Source organism: Chiloscyllium punctatum, chromosome 39 (assembly GCF_047496795.1).
Source record: "Chiloscyllium punctatum isolate Juve2018m chromosome 39, sChiPun1.3, whole genome shotgun sequence".
Classification (NCBI taxonomy): domain Eukaryota; kingdom Metazoa; phylum Chordata; class Chondrichthyes; order Orectolobiformes; family Hemiscylliidae; genus Chiloscyllium; species Chiloscyllium punctatum.
This window is the reverse complement of record NC_092777.1, coordinates 20,324,545-20,341,630: the sequence shown is the minus strand read 5'-3', so window position 1 is coordinate 20,341,630 and position 17,086 is coordinate 20,324,545. Positions and strand designations below refer to the sequence as shown.

The 17,086-nt window shown below is 41.1% G+C and overlaps 1 protein-coding gene across 21 annotated transcripts in view; it reads right to left on the bottom strand.

Moving 5' to 3' along the window:
• The window catches only part of LOC140463855 (putative uncharacterized protein MYH16), a 290,113-nt gene that overhangs the window by 123,264 nt on the left and 149,763 nt on the right, over window positions 1–17,086 (bottom strand). For 14 of the 21 annotated variants that reach the window (XM_072558259.1, XM_072558260.1, XM_072558265.1 and 11 more), the window contains one exon: window positions 738–824. The exons of the other annotated variants lie outside the window; for them this stretch is intronic. In XM_072558259.1, the coding sequence (XP_072414360.1) occupies window positions 738–824 (87 nt within the window). The remainder of the gene's footprint in view (window positions 1–737; window positions 825–17,086) is intronic. 21 annotated transcript variants of the gene reach the window in all.

Here is a 17,086-nt window from a genome sequence, read left to right as displayed (position 1 = left end):
ATTACCAATGTAAGCTTTGTGAAATAATTTCTCACCACATAATTAATTTCCCTAAGGACATGTAACTAACATATAATGAGGCATAAGCAATTTGTTTAGCAGGATAGATCTTTATTTTTGAGCTTATTATTAGTCTAATCTGTACCTCAATATTTCATTTATCTTCATTGGTACATAAAGAGAAAAAAATCCATGTTCACCACTCACAATAAAACTTGCAAAAGATTCTAAAAGCACTTATTGGCAAGTTCAATAATGCAGTAAACCCAGAGAAATTAGAGGAGCATTCCCTGAGTGTTTATAATTTTGAATAGATTCCACAGCAGTAGAAAAATGGGAGGCAGAAAAGCTTCCATTTAATACATTCACTTCACATTCAGAGAAATCTCGTCCCACAGTGTGTAACTATAATACAGTTTAATATTTTGGACCGAACGAGGAATAATACATAGTTTATCTGAGAATGTTCTGATAACATTGTACAAACATAATTTTTATCATGCTCAATGGTGGGCAATTGACTTGTTAACCAGAGCTTTATAATATTTACTTCCGTCTCAAAATTGGAATAAATCCTCATCTAGGAAAGGGGTATTTGTAAATCTTGAGAGGGGGTCCAAAATAAATCTGTCTAAATTACTCAGACAATTCAAGCCAGGCTTTTCGCTTAAGAAACTAAATTGTTTCTAACTGCAAGTCAAAAGGAAGAAAGTGTTATCTTTCAGTGACACACTCACATTTTCTCTCTGAGCTTGTAGCTTCCAGTTGGATTTAGTCAAATGGCTTATTTTTTCCTCCTCAACTTGTAGATCTTCCAGTCTGTGCTGCAGAAAAGTTAAAAGGCTTGAAAACAGATGCAATGAATCTGCTATCCAATGCGACACTGAATAATACAATGACAGGCACTCTAATTTAACATTGCAATACGTCTGCAAAAAAGGCAGAGATCAACATTAGTGGCCTTTATTACAACTTGTTGCAGCTTTGTTAGTACGTGTCATGAGTAAGATCAAGCATTCATTATCATGATTAATCTGCCTCCAAAAAATTTAATCTGAATTCCTCATCTCCATGTGATAACCTATTATATGCTGAAAGATTGTATGTGATACACCACCTAGAAGAGCATTTTGCCTGTGCAGTCCTTAAACACTGTAGACAATATGGTGAGACAGTTTCTGACTTTTGTCAATGATCCAATGCTACTGGCAGGAAGTTTGCATACACTCCAGGAAGCAAAGAAAGGACAGACCCAGAATTGCATAAGGATCAAGTCTCAAGAAAGAACAGAAGCGAGGAAGAAAGGATAAACAGGGAAGGGAAGGAACACGGAAAAGGGGAAGGGAGATAAAAGGAGGGTGGAAGGAAGGATGGATAAAATATCTTCCATGTTCTCTGGACATCTGAAGACTATCAGTTAAGGACTTTCGAAGTGTAGCCACTACTTTAATGCAGGGACCTCGGTAGACAATTTGTACTAAGAATGGTGCAAAACATTGCTCACATTTCAGTTCGACATTTATTTTCGATAAAGTTAACCTTCAGGTTCGAATGCTTAGGAGAAAAGAAAAATAAGCAATTAGGTCTAAACCTAAAAATCCTTTTTGCTTCTTCCCCAAATTACAGTTGCAGAGGCAATGACCACGTCAAACAAGGATTAAAACATGGCACCACCAGCTGGTTATACCTAGTTGCCTGTCAATGCTCCATCCAGTTATGCCAGTTATCCAGTAATTTTCTGAAAGATGCAATAACTTACCTTAGTATTCTGATAATTTAAACACTCCATAGGAGTCACATTTTCCTTCAAGATAAAGGAGTGTTCTAGAGCATTAGAAAGGAGGAGGACTGGGCAGGGGGATAATGCATATAGTCATTCAAGATTTTTCAGCGTATGTTGCACGATTTCCAGCACCAGGTGAGCACAGCCATTTTGTTTGAAAAATCCAGATGCAGCCTATGACTTCAGAACCAGATCATCAATTCAGACAAAATGGTTTCAGAATTTGTTATCTCTGGGTTAAAACAAAAACGCCAACAACTACAGAAGCATGAAACTCTTGAATCCCGAAAATGATGAACAGGACTGAAAGTAATGGAAAACAAATCACACTGCTGGGGTTTTAATATTCAAAGGCCTGGAAATATTTCATCTGTAAGTAATCGTCTCTCACTAAATAAGAAAAATCACAGTGTGAGGTGTTTATACCAGACCAAAAGAATAGCATCTGTTCATCATTAAATAATGAGGGAATTATTCAAGAATGTACTGGTTTGCTAAGTTCCACACTCCTCTACATGTTCTCACAATTATACTCGACTACTTTACAAAACTGCACAAGGGTTCGGGGATATAATCTGTCAACATACCTGCTCTGTCATGTGTTGTATGTTTTTCATAGGACATTATATAATTCTTACAGGGAGTGGTACTCGTGAAATGAGTGTCTGAGTTCTTTGCTGTCTACCTGTAAACCCCAACAGCCTTTCAGCCTCCATGCTCTTGTACCTCCATTCTTGACCTGTGCTGCTGTGGCCTATTGACCAAACTAGTATTTGGTGATCCCTCTAGGCCTCTTCCTATTCCCCAGCAGAATAAAACAAGAGACTGCCATGAAGAAGCAGAGACAAACATCTGTCAGTTATTGTTGCCATTGTTGTGCCTTGCTGAGTATTGTAGATGACCATAGATGACCAAACTTTCCAATCACAGGAGCAGTGGATGACCCCCATGATGCAGCTAGAGTTTATGCCAGGCTTTCACATTGTTTAGCTCCTTCCCTTGTTGTTAAAAAAAAATCACACAACCCCAGGTTATAGTCCAACAGGTTTAATTGGAAGCACTAACATTCGGAGTGCTACTCCTTCATCAGGTGGTTGTGGAGGACACAATTGTAAGACACAGAATTTATAGCAAAAGTTTACAGTGTGATGTAACTGAAATTATACATTGAGAAATACCTTGATTGCTTGTTAAGTCTTAAACTGATGAAGGAGCAGTGCTCCGAAAGTTAGTGCTTCCAGTTAAACCTGTTGGACTATAACCTGGGGTTGTGTGATTTTTAACTTTGTACACCCCAGTGTGACACCGGCATCTCCAAATCATGACTCCCTTGCTGTTGCTCTTCTGCCTTGATCCTTCCAGTGGTCATGAGGAACTGTAATCCTTCAACACAGATAACACACTTAGAGGATGTCATTTATCTTGTTTTGATGTTAACGAGTTCTCTAATTCATTCAGCATTTCTTTGTACATTTTTCTTTACCTAGCTCACCCTTAAGCATCGCATTCTGAAGCTATTATTTTCTTGTCTTCCCTTTTCCTGGTGCTCCAATCTTTGCATTCATAATTTATTAATTACTGGCCACTATAACACCAGTGCTTTAATAACTTCTTATTTCTGCTGCACAATGCTTGCTTTCAATTTGGGATCAGCTCCCAGTGGAGTACTGAAAATTAAGAAAATATGCTATGTCAGGAATGAAAGACACAAAACCATACTCTACCAGTTCAAAGTGCAGTCGTTACTCTCAAATATGGCACTGGTTGGCACTGTGCCCACTGACAAGTCAGTGAGGAACATTCTAAATATAAATTAGCAACATCTAAAACTTAGGGCTTGATATAACTCACTGGTAACTTGGCTTGAGAGCAAAAACTTTCAATTCTTAAATACTCCACATAAAAAAAGCCAAATAGTAAAAGAAATGATATTTTCAGAATATGATCCAAATTCTTCATGAAAGAAACAGCCACAGAAGACAAGCAGCACTCTGAAAGCCAACAAGTAATCTGTGAAACATAAAAACTGCTAGAACTTCAGATGCTGGAAAATCAGAAACAAAAAAACAAACAGAGATTGCTGGAAGCGTTCAGCAGGTCTGACAGCATCTATGGTGAGAAATCAGAGTTAACATTTCAGGTCCAGCGACCCTTCCTCAGTATGGTGAAACATAATCGGGATAGCATTGCAACAATGCCAGCTAAAATTAATGCATCAAACCACAATAAAATCCCAATAATTTTCTCATTTTTTTTCATAAAGTAAAAGAGTTGCAAACATCTTAGAAGACTATTATGCAGGACCAAAATAGGCCAAAGGCATTCCTCCATGCAACCTTATCATGTCAGTGCTCATAAATCTTACCCAATTATGTCAGAAAGTACTATTATGCATATTTGCAGTTTCTTTTCTGAAGAAGTCATATTGCCTTTCAATCATTAAGTGTGTTACTCTTCACAGATGCTGTCAGACCTGCCGAGTATTTCCAGCTCTTTGCCTTTATGTCAGATTTCAGCAGGAATCTCCCTTTGTTCTTCTTGTCCTACTCGTGTGTTGAATATTTAATCTCAGTGCTCAACTGACGAGAGACAAAGTACAAGGCAGCTGGTTCTTTGCAAGAGCCGGTAGGAAAGTTACATTTGTGCCGATTTCACACACTAAGTACAGTGACTAGATTTAAACTGGCTTTGCCAATGGTTTTGATGGAGTTTTCCAGCCACCTGCACCCTTGACTCTGGATGCTGAACACCCAAACCAATGTTTTTTTTTTCTGAAAAAGTAATTGAATCCTCAGAATAATTTAAATTAATTAGGCTTAAATCTCAAGTGTGATCTTTACATTTCTGCTCTCAACACTTAGCTAGGCTCTGGAAAAGAATATCTTCATGGCATATTTGACCAAAGGGGAGCAAGAAGGGGCTAGGCTGGGGCTGTTTTCCCTGGAGCGTCGGAGGCTGAGGGGTGACCTTATAGAGGTTTACAAAATTATGAGGGGGATGGATAGGATAAAAGGCAAAGTCTTTTCCCTGGGGTTGGGGAGTCCAGAACGAGTGGACATAGGTTTAGGGTGAGAGGGGAAAGATATAAGAGAGACCTAAGGGGCAACTTTTTCACACAGAGGATGGTACATGTATGGAATGAGCTGCCAGAGGGAGTGGTGGAGGCTGGTACAATTGTAACATTTAAAAGGCATTTGAATGGGTATATGAATAGGAAGAGTTTGGAGGGATATGGGCCAGGTGCTGGCAGGTGGGACTAGATTGGGTTGGGATATCTGGTTGACATGGACAGATTGGACAGAAGGGTCTGTTTCCAAGCTGTACATCTCTATGACTCTAAGACATTTGGAAAAGTATATGAATGGGAAAGGTTTGGAGGGATATAAACCTGACGCAGGCAGATGGGGCTGGTTTAGAATATGGTCAGCGTGGACTAAACAGTCTGTTTGCATGCCGAATTAATCAAAGTCTCCAGAGCATTCCCTAGTCTCTGGATGACTAGTAATGTAACCCACCATACTACCCACATGCCCACCCCCACAATCAGCTCACCTACAGAAGACCAGATTGTCTTGGAAGAAATAGGGCAGCCATTGATGTAGATCTGCAGCCCCTTTGAGAAAAACGTGTGCTTGACAGGGACCTCACCGGAGAGTGGCCAGAGGTGGGAGGGGGTTCGCTATTTCCTGGATTCTGGCGTACCTTAGATCGGTCAGGATGGTTTCAGGGTTGCCAAGGCAAAGGCGGTTCTGATCATTGTGGTCCTTTATACATCAAACCAGCACCTCCTTCCAGCAGTCACTGAGAGACTGTCCATCCTGTCTGCTGCACACTCAACCATCAACTGGCACAAGATCACACTGAAAACACTATAGTCAGACCAGCCTTGACCACAAATGACACTTCCCCTTTCTCACCAGATCCTGAAAGATCCTCACTGAAGTCCCCTAAAGTAAAACAGCCTGCCTGTTGAGCCAATGATAACATAACAAAAGCTGGAAGGATGTCTCTCGGAGCTGTACAAGACAGGGATTCAGACAAAAAGTTTACACAATCAATCAGTCTCTGCTTTCCTTATCTGCTGAGGGAACTGGAGAGAACGAATCATCAAGAATGAAAGTTAAGTCTAATGAAAACCAAATGGAGTCAGGCCACAATCTCACACTCACCACCAATAAATTTAATCTTCTGAAAGAAAGGAGTGTTATTCCCAATAAGAGCTGAATGTTATCACACATTCAGAATTTTTGTTTTTCTACATGTTTTCCTTGTTAGTTCGATGAACCTTACTAAGTGGCCAGATGAGTGAATTGATCCTGAAATTATTTTGTGGATTAAAGAGTCATGTTACCCTAGCTTTTCTGGCAGATTATCAAGCAAATTACTTTTTATTAAATTATTTGAAAGTGAATGGGCTCAACATCTGTCAACACAGAAGATGAGTGGGTGATAATTTCTGCTTAGTTTCTTGCTCAGTCCTGCAACAGCCTCTCAGGAACCTGAAAGACAGACCTCTGAACTCCCCATCGGCCTGTACAATATCCACATCTGCTTCAGTGATCACAGCCTTCCAGCCAGCCAACTCTTGACAAGTTTCAGAAAAAGCAAATTTCTGCATCAGTTGAGATGCATTTTGCAGGCAACTGTTCAACTTCACTGACAGTGAGGAGTGGGGTACCACAGTGTTCCATGCTTGCACCTTAGCTATTCACTATATAGATTAGTGAATTAGGTGAGGAACCTAAACAAAATATCTCCCAGGTTACAGACAATGCAAAGCTCACTGGGAGGATGCAGGGGATGCTTCAGTGTAATTTGCACAAGTTGAGCAAATGGGCAAATGCATGGCAGATGAAGTATAATGTGGGTAAATGCTTTGGCAGCCGAACAAAGAGGGCAGATTTTTGTATGAATTGCGATGGATTGGGAAAGGGGGAGATGCAATGAGACCTGGGTGTTCCTGTATACTAGTTGCTGAAAGAAAGTAGGCAGATAGCAAAATAAACGAGTGGTATGTCGGCCTTTATCATGAGAGGATTAGAGTACAGGAGCAGGGAGAAATAGTTGCAATTGTACGTGGTCTTGGTGAGCCCACATCTGCAGTATTGTGTAGTTTTCAGAATTCCTGCAGAGGGAAAAAGAGGCCATTCGGCCCATCGAATCTGAAGGGTATCCCACCCAGATCCAGACCCAGCTCCCCCCATCCTATCCCCATAACCCCACATTTCCCATGGCTAACCCACCTAGCCTGCACATTCTGGAAACTACAGGACAGTTTAGTATGGCCAATCTACCTAACCTGCACACCTTTGGGTTCTCTGGTTTCCTCCCGCAGTCCAAAGGAAACCCACAGGGGAGAACTTATCCGAGGAAGGATACTTGGACTACCGACGTAGTGCAATGATGGTTTACCAGACCCACTGCTGGGGCGACAGGACTAACAGATGAAGACAGACCTAATCGGTTGGCACTATATTCACTGGCTTTTAGAAGACTGAAAAACTCTATTAAGTTCTGACAGGACCAGAGAGGATAAATGCAAGTGGATATTCCTGATGACTGGTAAGTCCAGGACCAGTTTAAGGGTATGGGGTAGGCCATTTGGGTCAGAGAGGAGGAGAAATTTCTATACCCAGAGAGTGAGGAGCCTGTGGAATTCTCTGGCATAGAATGCGACTGAGGCCAAAACACTGAATGCTTTCAAGCAGTTAGATGTGGTTCGTACAGATTAGATTTGGTTCGTACAGATTAGATTTGTTTAGATTCCCTACGGTGTGGAAACAGGCCCTTCAGCGCAACAAGTCCACACCGACCCTCCAAAGAGTAATCCACCCAGACTCATTTCCCTCTGACAAATGCAGCTAACACTATGGGCAATTTAGCATGGCCAATTCACCTGACTGGCACATCTTTGGACTGTGGGAGGAAACCCTCGCAGACACAAGGAGAATGTGCAAACTCCCACATAGACAGACAGTCACCCGAGGTTGTAATTGAACCTGGGACCCTGGCGCTGTGAGGCTGCAGTGCTAACCACTGAGCCACCATACTGCCCAGTTAAAGGGATCAAAGGGTATGTGGAGAAATCAGGAACAGAGGACTGAGTTGGATGATTAGCCATAATTCATACTGAATGGTAAAGCAGGTTCCAAAAAGGCGGAACAGTCTACTCCTCCTCCAAGTATTTTCTATTTTCCCTCAGCTCTCTCTACGAACAGGGGGAAAAAAAAGCTTTAAATTAAGGTAGTTCGGTAGCATCGTGATTACCAAGGGATTGAAACATTATTGAGGATATGCAGGAATGTACACTTGAACTTTATATCATATCAGCCACGATCTTCTAAAATCAGTCATGATCTTGTAACAAGATTTCCAAAATGCAGCGTTACCCGTAGTAAAAATGAAACAGTGAAGAGGAGTCATTGGACCTGAAACATTACCTCTGCATTCTCTCAACAACCACAGGCAGACATGATCGGTTGTTGAGTTTCTCCAGCAATTTCTATTTCTCTTTCTGATTTCCAGCATCCACAGTATTTTGGGTTTTTTTTTGTTTAATCAGTGTCAATATGATCACAATGTGAAAAGGGGCTAGAAACTCCTGAATCCAGAGAAGAATTTCCAGTACCATTCATCTGCCCTGACCTGGACTCTGTCCCACATCGCAGAAACTGACAATCAGTATACAGGAAGCCATAGTTCATCCATAGGTACGTACTAATGCCATTCCTCTGTGTCCACCTTGCTTTGGGGGAGGAGGGTGATATGGAGAGAGAATAACTGGAATGGAAGTTTCAATGTGCGCATGAGAGTGAGCAAGAATGTCACAGGAGAGACTGACAAAAGGTCACTGGGCTTGAACTCGGTTTTCCCTTGACAGACGAGCCCATTCCCCAATGTAAGGTCCATCACAGCCCCTTTCGTAGTTGGCTTGTTTACATATTGTTTCACGAAACCCTCCTAGATGCACCTAACAAATTTTGCCCCTTCTAACCCCTGAAACTAAGGGAGTCCCAGTCAATATGGAGAAGTTAAAATCACCTATAACAACTCTTGTTTTCACACCTTTCCAAGATCTGCTTATATATCTTTCACCTATCTCTCAATGGTTACTGGGTGACCTATAGTATAACCCCATCATAGGAATAAGAAAGCCGCAGTTACTGAGTTCTATCTGTATGGCATCACAGGATAAGCCCTCCAAGGTGTCCTTCTTGTAGTACGTTGGTGACCTTAGCCTTAATCAGGAATGTAACTCCTTCAGCCTTCTTACTTCCCTCTGTATCACATCTGAAACATTTAAACCTTGGTACACTGAGCTGCTTGTCCTGCCTTTCTCTCAACTACGTTTTTGTAATGGCCACAACATCATAGTTCCAGGTACTAATCCAGGCTCTAAATTTATCTTTCTTTCTGCATCGAATCCCTGAACTAAAATAAACACTTCGGACGACCAGTCCTTCTGTGTTCATTAACCTGGCCCTGCCTGTTCTTCCTATTAGAGACTTACTTAGCCTTTACCTTCTCCTCAAACCCTCGACATGCTGACTTACTGCTCTGGTTCCCAGCCCAATGCCACACTAGATTAAACCCTCCCAAATGGTAGTGACAAATCTCCCTGCAGAGTACAAGTCCAGTTTAGGTGCAACACATGCTTTTTGTACAGTTCCCTCTTGCCCTGGAAGAGATCCCAGTGACCTAGATATCTGAATCCCTCCCTCATACACCAGCTCGTTAGCCACACATTCAGTTGTGTTATCTTGCTATTGCTGGCTTCACTAGTACGTGGCATAGTGAGCAATCCTAAGATTACAACCTTAGAAGTTTTGTTTTTCAATTTTCTACTTTGCTTCCTAAATTCCCTTTGCAGGATCTCATCTCTCTGCCATGTTATTAGTCCAAAGATGTGCAGGTTAGGTAGATTGACCATGTTAATGTGTCCAGGGAGTAGATTAGTCATGGTAATAGGTCAGGCTACAGGGATAGGATACGGGGCTGGGGCCTGGGTGGGACATTCTTTGGTGGGTCAGTGTGGACTCAATAGACTTCTTCTAGCACTGTAGCGGTTCTATGATTCGTACCAATAAAGTTCACAACCTCTAGCTGCTCATCCTCCCCCTTCAGAATATATTGTGCCCACTCAGATATCCTTGATCCTACCACCAAAAAAGGAGTCAACACACCAATCCCGGATTGTTGCTTGCGGCCACAGAAGCATCACTCTCCACTTTCACTTGCATAAAATTGATTATGGTTCTAACACTCCTCAGACCTGAAACTTCAACTCTGCTTCTTGCTCCCCAGATGCCGCCAGGCCTTCTCAGCATTTCCTGATTTTATTTCAGCACAGCTCAGTGCCTGAAGGCAGGGATTGCTTGGTTTTGCAGAGAGTAGGAACAGATAGGTTAACAGCCATCGGGAGCTGCAAGTCCTTCACTGACGGGTATAATGGATGCCAGAGAAGTAAGAGTGAGCCTGATAAATAGAGGAAGTTGGACAGCAGGTATTTAATTATCCTGCATGACACAAGAATCAATGTTGGGGAGAATTCGGATTTTTGGCATAATTTACACATCATAGCTTTTTATTAAGAAAGGATTTCTAAATAAAAAACACCCAAAATGCAACCAACCAGCTAGCTTGATCAAATACTTTCCAGTCTTACTTTCCAGTCTGGTTCTTTGCAATGTGCCATTTACTGACTTGTTGATTTCTTCTGTCAGGCTCCTAGTTGTTGCATTCTTTTCCACTTTTTAGGATTTTGCTTTAGACCTTATTATGCCCCAATCTAACAGTTGCACATACTCCATGTATCTCTAGGTTGTTCAACTTCCCACGTTATATCGCATTAACGTCTTCTAATCAATTCTGTTATCCAGTAGACTCTTATGTGCACACGCGTGTCCCATTTTCTTTTTATTAAACCTAGTTTGTTCATGATATCCTCCCCCATTACCTTGTCTGGTCTATTCAGGAAGTGCCAACTCATCTATTGAATATTTTTCTTCCATTCACAATCTTAATCAGTTTTGAGTTTCTTAAAAAGAAACTAACATTTTACCTTTGATTCCCCCAAATCTTGCAGAATTAACTCCGCATTCGTAGTTCCCAAACCAAGCCCTAGGCTGCTCTATAATTTTTAAATTCCATATTTGCAATAAGTCTCAAAGGTGCAATGAACTAAGAGTAACACAGTCTTTTTAACATGTTCCAACTTCTAAACAAAACTCTTACTTATTCAGGGCCTCGTTCTTGTGAGCTGTTTAATTTTACGATAAAACATGTGTGGGAATGTCACTTCAATCAACCTCCTACTCCATAAAACTTTATTGCTTTTTTAGTGTTTCTGATGGTACAGAAGAAAACTTATTACCAAGCAGTCAGAAACAGCAATCACCCATTGAGATAGATCCCACTTTGTTAGGCCCAGCAGGACATCAACAGCTTTGAACCAGTGACAGAAAATGGTGGAAATGCACAGCAGGTGAGTTAACAAAATGAGAAAAGGCAGGCCAAATGGTTGGATGATGCAGCAGAATGCATAAAAAGAAAGTTACAAAATGAGATTCTCTTTCATTTACACAAGCAAACCTGCTGTGCATTCTAAGCTTTTTCTTCCTTTATTTCAATTATTTTAGTACTTTGCAGTTTGTCCTTTTAACCTCAATATTTATGAGTGGAATTTAATTAAACTTTCCAATGGGAACCTGAAGACTTGGTGGCAGCGACGTTCTCGTGAAGACTATAATCAATTACAGTTAAATTTGAGTTGACCATTCAAGATACCTTTAACATGGTATAGAATTGTTGAGAAAGGAATTATGCTGCTTCGCACTGGCTTCAAGTTTCAACAGCCTTTCCTTTTTCCTTTTATTCTCCTCAGGTTGAGTTCTAGTATCTCAGCTGCCTTCCAAAATTTCATCCAAGAGTCTGCTATTCATCAACAGCTGGTTATTTGGCAGGTTCAGAATTTATGAAAAAGTTACATTTACAAATGTATTTTCCAGAGCCTTCATAATGGCAATTTAACAGAGAGGAGGATTAGGATAGAAGCTGGGCTGATATTCTGTCTGATATGGAGCTAGTGGGGCATCAGGGCACAGGAAGATGACAAGAATAAATCTTGTCAGAGTAATGGGGTTTTAAAAAAAAAGGGGCGGCACGGTGACTCAGTGGTTAGCACAGCTGCCTCACAGCGCCAGGGACCCGGGTTCAATTCCCACCTCGGGCAACTGTGCAAACTCCACACAGGCATTCTCCCTGTGTCTGTGTGGGTTTCCTCTAGGTGCTCCAGTTTCCTCCCACAGTCCAAAGATGTGCAATTCAGGTGAATTGGCCATGCTAAATTTCCCGCAGTGTTAGGTGCATTAGTCAGGGGTAAATGTAGGGGAATGGTCTGGGTGGATTGCTCTTCAGAGGGTCGGTGTGGACTTGTTGGGCCGAAGGGCCTGTTTCCACACTGTAGAGAATCTAACCTAAAATCTAAATCTGACATTGGAGAACAGTATTAATATGAGGAGGATCGCATCAGCTACCTCTTACACATCACTCTCCATTTTCATTTCAAAATCGGGAGAGGACCCCGCAATTGCACCACTTTCACACTCTGCCCAAAGCTAAAATGGCTAACCATTCTCACATTTACATGGGAATCTGAGCAGAGATGCCATCGGTTTCAACTCAGCAAATCCTGCTGACATAAAGATCATCAGAACTAGGAGCAGGAGGCAGCCATCTTGTACCTTGAGCCTGCTCTGCCATTCAATAAGATCATAGCTGATCTTTTTGTGGACTCAGCTCCACTTACCCGCTCGCTCACCACAACCCTTAATTCATTTACTGTTCAAAAATTTATCTTTGCTTTCAAAATATTCAAGGAGGGAGCTTCAGCTGGAAGGGAAATCCACAGATTCACAACCCTTTGGGTAAAGCAGTCCCACCTCAGTTCACTAAATCAGCTTCCCCTTTATTTTGAGGCTATGGGCCCAAGCTCTAGTTTCACCCATCTGTGGAAAACAACCTCCCTGTTTCTATCCTATCCGTTCCCTTCATAATTTTATATGTTTTTATACAATGCCCCTCATTCTTCTAAATTCCAATGAGCACAGGTGCAGTCTGCTCAATCTCTCCACATATGCCAACCCTCAACTCTGGAATCAAATCTCTTGGACTTTCCTTATTTGAATAACACACATAAAAACACAACATTTTTACACACAGAAGCACTGACAAAGCTTCAAATAGCTTTTATCTGCTGAAGGTATTGTTCTAGGCGAAAGCGAGGGCTGCAGATGCTGGAGATCAGAGTCAAGATTAGAGTGGTGCTGGAAAAGCACAGCAGGTCAGGCACCATCCGGGGAGCAGGAAAAGCGAGGTTTCGGGCAAAAGCCCTTCATTCTGGTCAGGCATTGACATTAGAGTCTCTGTTGCTAGCACTTCTATAGAAGAATTTGTAAAATATTGCTGAAAAGAAAAGGTAAGTTATGGAACTTTTCATCTTCCACTCATCAGGACAGATGCAAGAATGTAAAAATTCAAATGATTACGTCAATTTATACTACAGGAGAAAAGACTGCTTATGGTTTGGCAAGTTGATTCTGATTTAGCAAGGTATTACCATGGAGAAATCAATAAAGTACAATAAGTTCCTTGGTAATTCTCAAAAGACATTTGAGATTTTGGAATTAAAAGAATTGTACATTTACTCCAAGTATAACAGTGAGCATTTGTGACAAGGAACGACGTCATCCCTTGCAATGTGGTTATATTTAATAAACCTGTTGCAATTCTCTCAAGAGTGGATCTCAGATTCCAATGGTGACCAGATCCACAGCAAGCCTCGTTAAGAGCCTGAAGAAGAAGTGAACTTCATGGATGATAAACCATGAAGACAGCCCAGTAGTTAGCAACAGGAAAACAATCAGCAACAATCAATAACACGTTCCTGTCCAGAAGCAGAGACAAAGGGTTACATTTACAAAAGAAGAAACCCACACTATGTTAGTGAAAGGACTTGAAAGATCAGTATAATATGGTGCCACAGCCCACACTGCAAGTTTCTCAACTTTATTTTAAAAAAAGCTTTACTTTCATCAGTACCACTAGAAAACATGCTGAGCCACGAGCGGGTTGGGTTTTGGGTACATTCACACAGACAGCTCAGTAGATACCATTCTGCAACAATTCCGGAAAAAAGAAACTAGACAAGGCCCAGGCTGTTATATCTTTGTAACCTCACACCTTTAATGCATTGTCTGAGCTAAGATGTCATTTTTAAAAAATATAAAACCTTAAGTTATCTCGAGGATGTGACTAGAAAGTAGTTCTGGGATTTACATATTAACGAACCAAAACCTGCAACCCATTCTAAAAGATGAAAGACTTAACAGCAATCTGGGTATGGACTATAACCTGGTGTTGTGCGATTTTTAACTTTGCCCACCCCAGTTTAACATTGGCTCCTCCACATCATTTTTTTTTGTGCACCTGTCAACAGCTGTGCTGATGTTTTAATGGATGACCTTTTGTTTTTTAAATTATGACCCACATGCTTTTAACATCCACCTGGTCAAGTCCCCTCAGGATCCTACCTATTTCAATTCAGTCATCTCTGACTCTTCTGAACATCCCAGGATACTGGCCTAGTCTGTCCTCAAAAGGCAATCTGCTCATTCCACTTCTCAGCAATATTCAGTTTCATAAAATGTTTTTGAATTATAAATCTGTAGCCAAAACAGGTTTGGAATTTGTTACATTTCTGGCCAGAGACTGACCGAAGTCTTTTGGTGCTCCCATCTGAAGGGATTGAGGTTCTGACAAGGCAGCAACATGCTTCCCTAAAAGGTTGCAAGGGGGATAAATGAAGATGAGGTGAACTAACCAACATTCTGTCTAGTGATTGACTGACAGAACCCTCTTGAGCTGCATATCTGACAAAGGATATACACTATGAACATCAAATGTATTCACATTGTCTTGTAACACCTCAGATCGCAAAATGGTGCGTGGAGAGAAGTTTACTTTTCCATTGCATTCGCTGTATTTTCCAATTGGTAATGATTTGCATTCAGGCTGCATGCCTTAACATGGAATAAATTTAAATACTTTTAAACAATCAACACCTATTTCTGGAATATTCTGCGTGGAGAAACATTGAATCTTGTGGAACCTGCTGTAGTTGACAAGTCAAAATGCTGTGTAATAGACCTTGCAAAATGTCTGAATGAAATATTTTTGGTTTAAAGCAAAAGCTAACTGCTTAAATTACTAGCTTTAGTCCAAACTCAAAAGATGGCAATCAATCAGTCAGACTTTTTGGGAGAGGGGTGGCTAATACCAGAGCAGTCACTGGACAAAAGGTAAATGTTATTGAAGAGTTGGGTAGAAGAAAATATCATGTCAAGTGGTTTTATATGGGAGAACGGAGTGATACAGTTGTCTGGCACACTCGTAACTCACTCACAAGGTTAAGATTAAAATTTAGCCCAGGCTATGGAATACTTACACGTGAAATATTAGTGGAGACATAAAGAGATGGAGGAGTCAGGGTGTCTAGTGCATCAGCAAACATTCAACAAGGAAAATGAAACCTTGAATAGTACATGTGCTAGAAAATGTTTCATAGATGAGCTAAAGAAACAGTTGAAGAGGTAGAATTAGAAGATATAACCAAAAGAAGGTGGAGAGGCTGGGAAAGAAGCTGCAGAGGACAGCAGCTCAGAACACTGTCACTGAACCATAGTTGACACAATTTCTTTCAGAAATGCTGTAATGATGCAAAGATGTAATAATTGTGCTTTGATTTTTAATTGTGCTGAAGTCATGGGAAAAGCACTCTCTCTGGGGTTTCCTTAGTTTAAACATGGTCACATTCTCTTCCAGATTCCAGTTTAGTTTGCCTTTCACAGGAGTTCTGAAATGAAGTGTGGAAGACACTTACGTTGCCAACTTGAATGAGAAAGCTGCTATTCAAAGCAAACAACTCTGGTCATGAGAAACTTATAATACAATGTATTGCCACACAATTGTCCCGTAAAGTATTTATTTAAAAAACAAGTTTCCAAACAACTTTAATTCCCCAATGAGAACGTGAAGATAAACTGAGAAGTCTGATTACATTATACCTGAGAAACATTGGGCTTCATTGTGATGTGCAACTGAAATCACTATATGAATCACTGACCTCCATTCATCACAAATATAATATCATATATTCTCTACAGTGTGGAAGCAGGCCATTCAAACCATCAAGTCCACAAAGACCATCTAAAGAGCATCCCACAGAGACCCAGCACCTACCCTATCCCTGTAGCCACACATTAATCATGTTTAAATCGACTTAGCCTGCACATCCCTGGGCAATATAGGCAATGTAACATGGCTAACCCACCACTGTGGACTGTGGAAAGAAACCAGATCACCCACAGCATACTCATGCAGACACAGGAAGAATATGCAAACTCCACACAGACACAGTCACAACAGGCTGGAATCAAACCCAGGTCCCTGATGCCGTATGGCAGCAGTGCTAACCACTGAGCCACCGTGCTGTCACGTGGGAGAAGGATCTCAATCAACCATACAAGCAGACATCATTAAAGTGAAACATAAGAGGCAACCTTAATCACTGGCATATACCAGGTGAAGCTGTATAAAATTGGCATATTAAAGACAGCAGAGAGAAAAAGAAACAAACTCAGTAGTACATTTCAAACAAAGGAAAATGGAACGATGCTGCTAATGTATTAAGTTCCTTTACTGGCTCACTTTCTCAGTCTCTGCCTACCTGTCTTCATCGCTTCCCAGTCTCTTTTCTTTTCCATTTTCTACCCAAACAGTAGTTTGCCTCTCCCTTTCATTTCTGTTGCTTTCCTGCTCGCTCTCTTATTAGCTCCCAGGTCTCTTATCCTGGCCCTCTTATTCCCGTCCCTATTCTTGCCATGCCCTGCTCTATCTTTTTACTCCATTGTCGTCACAGTTCTTCCAATTCCTTTTCCTCTTCTCATGCATGTTTTCATTCTCAGTTCATCTGCCTCTTTTTGTCACTGCCCCTCACTAATCCAATTTTCCTTCATTGTTACCTAGGTCTCTCTTCCTTTATCGCTCAATGTTTCTTGATTTTCACTCTCTTTGTTGCCAAATGTTTCAAAGCACCGTCCTTAATGGGTCAATGTCTATGTCCCAACCTCACTCCTACAACTTGTTTTATTAAAACGCCTTACTGTCTATAACCATGCCAAAAATGTAATAAAGATATAGCCAGCACACACTCAGGAGGTTTCAGAAACCCATGGCTTCAGTGTT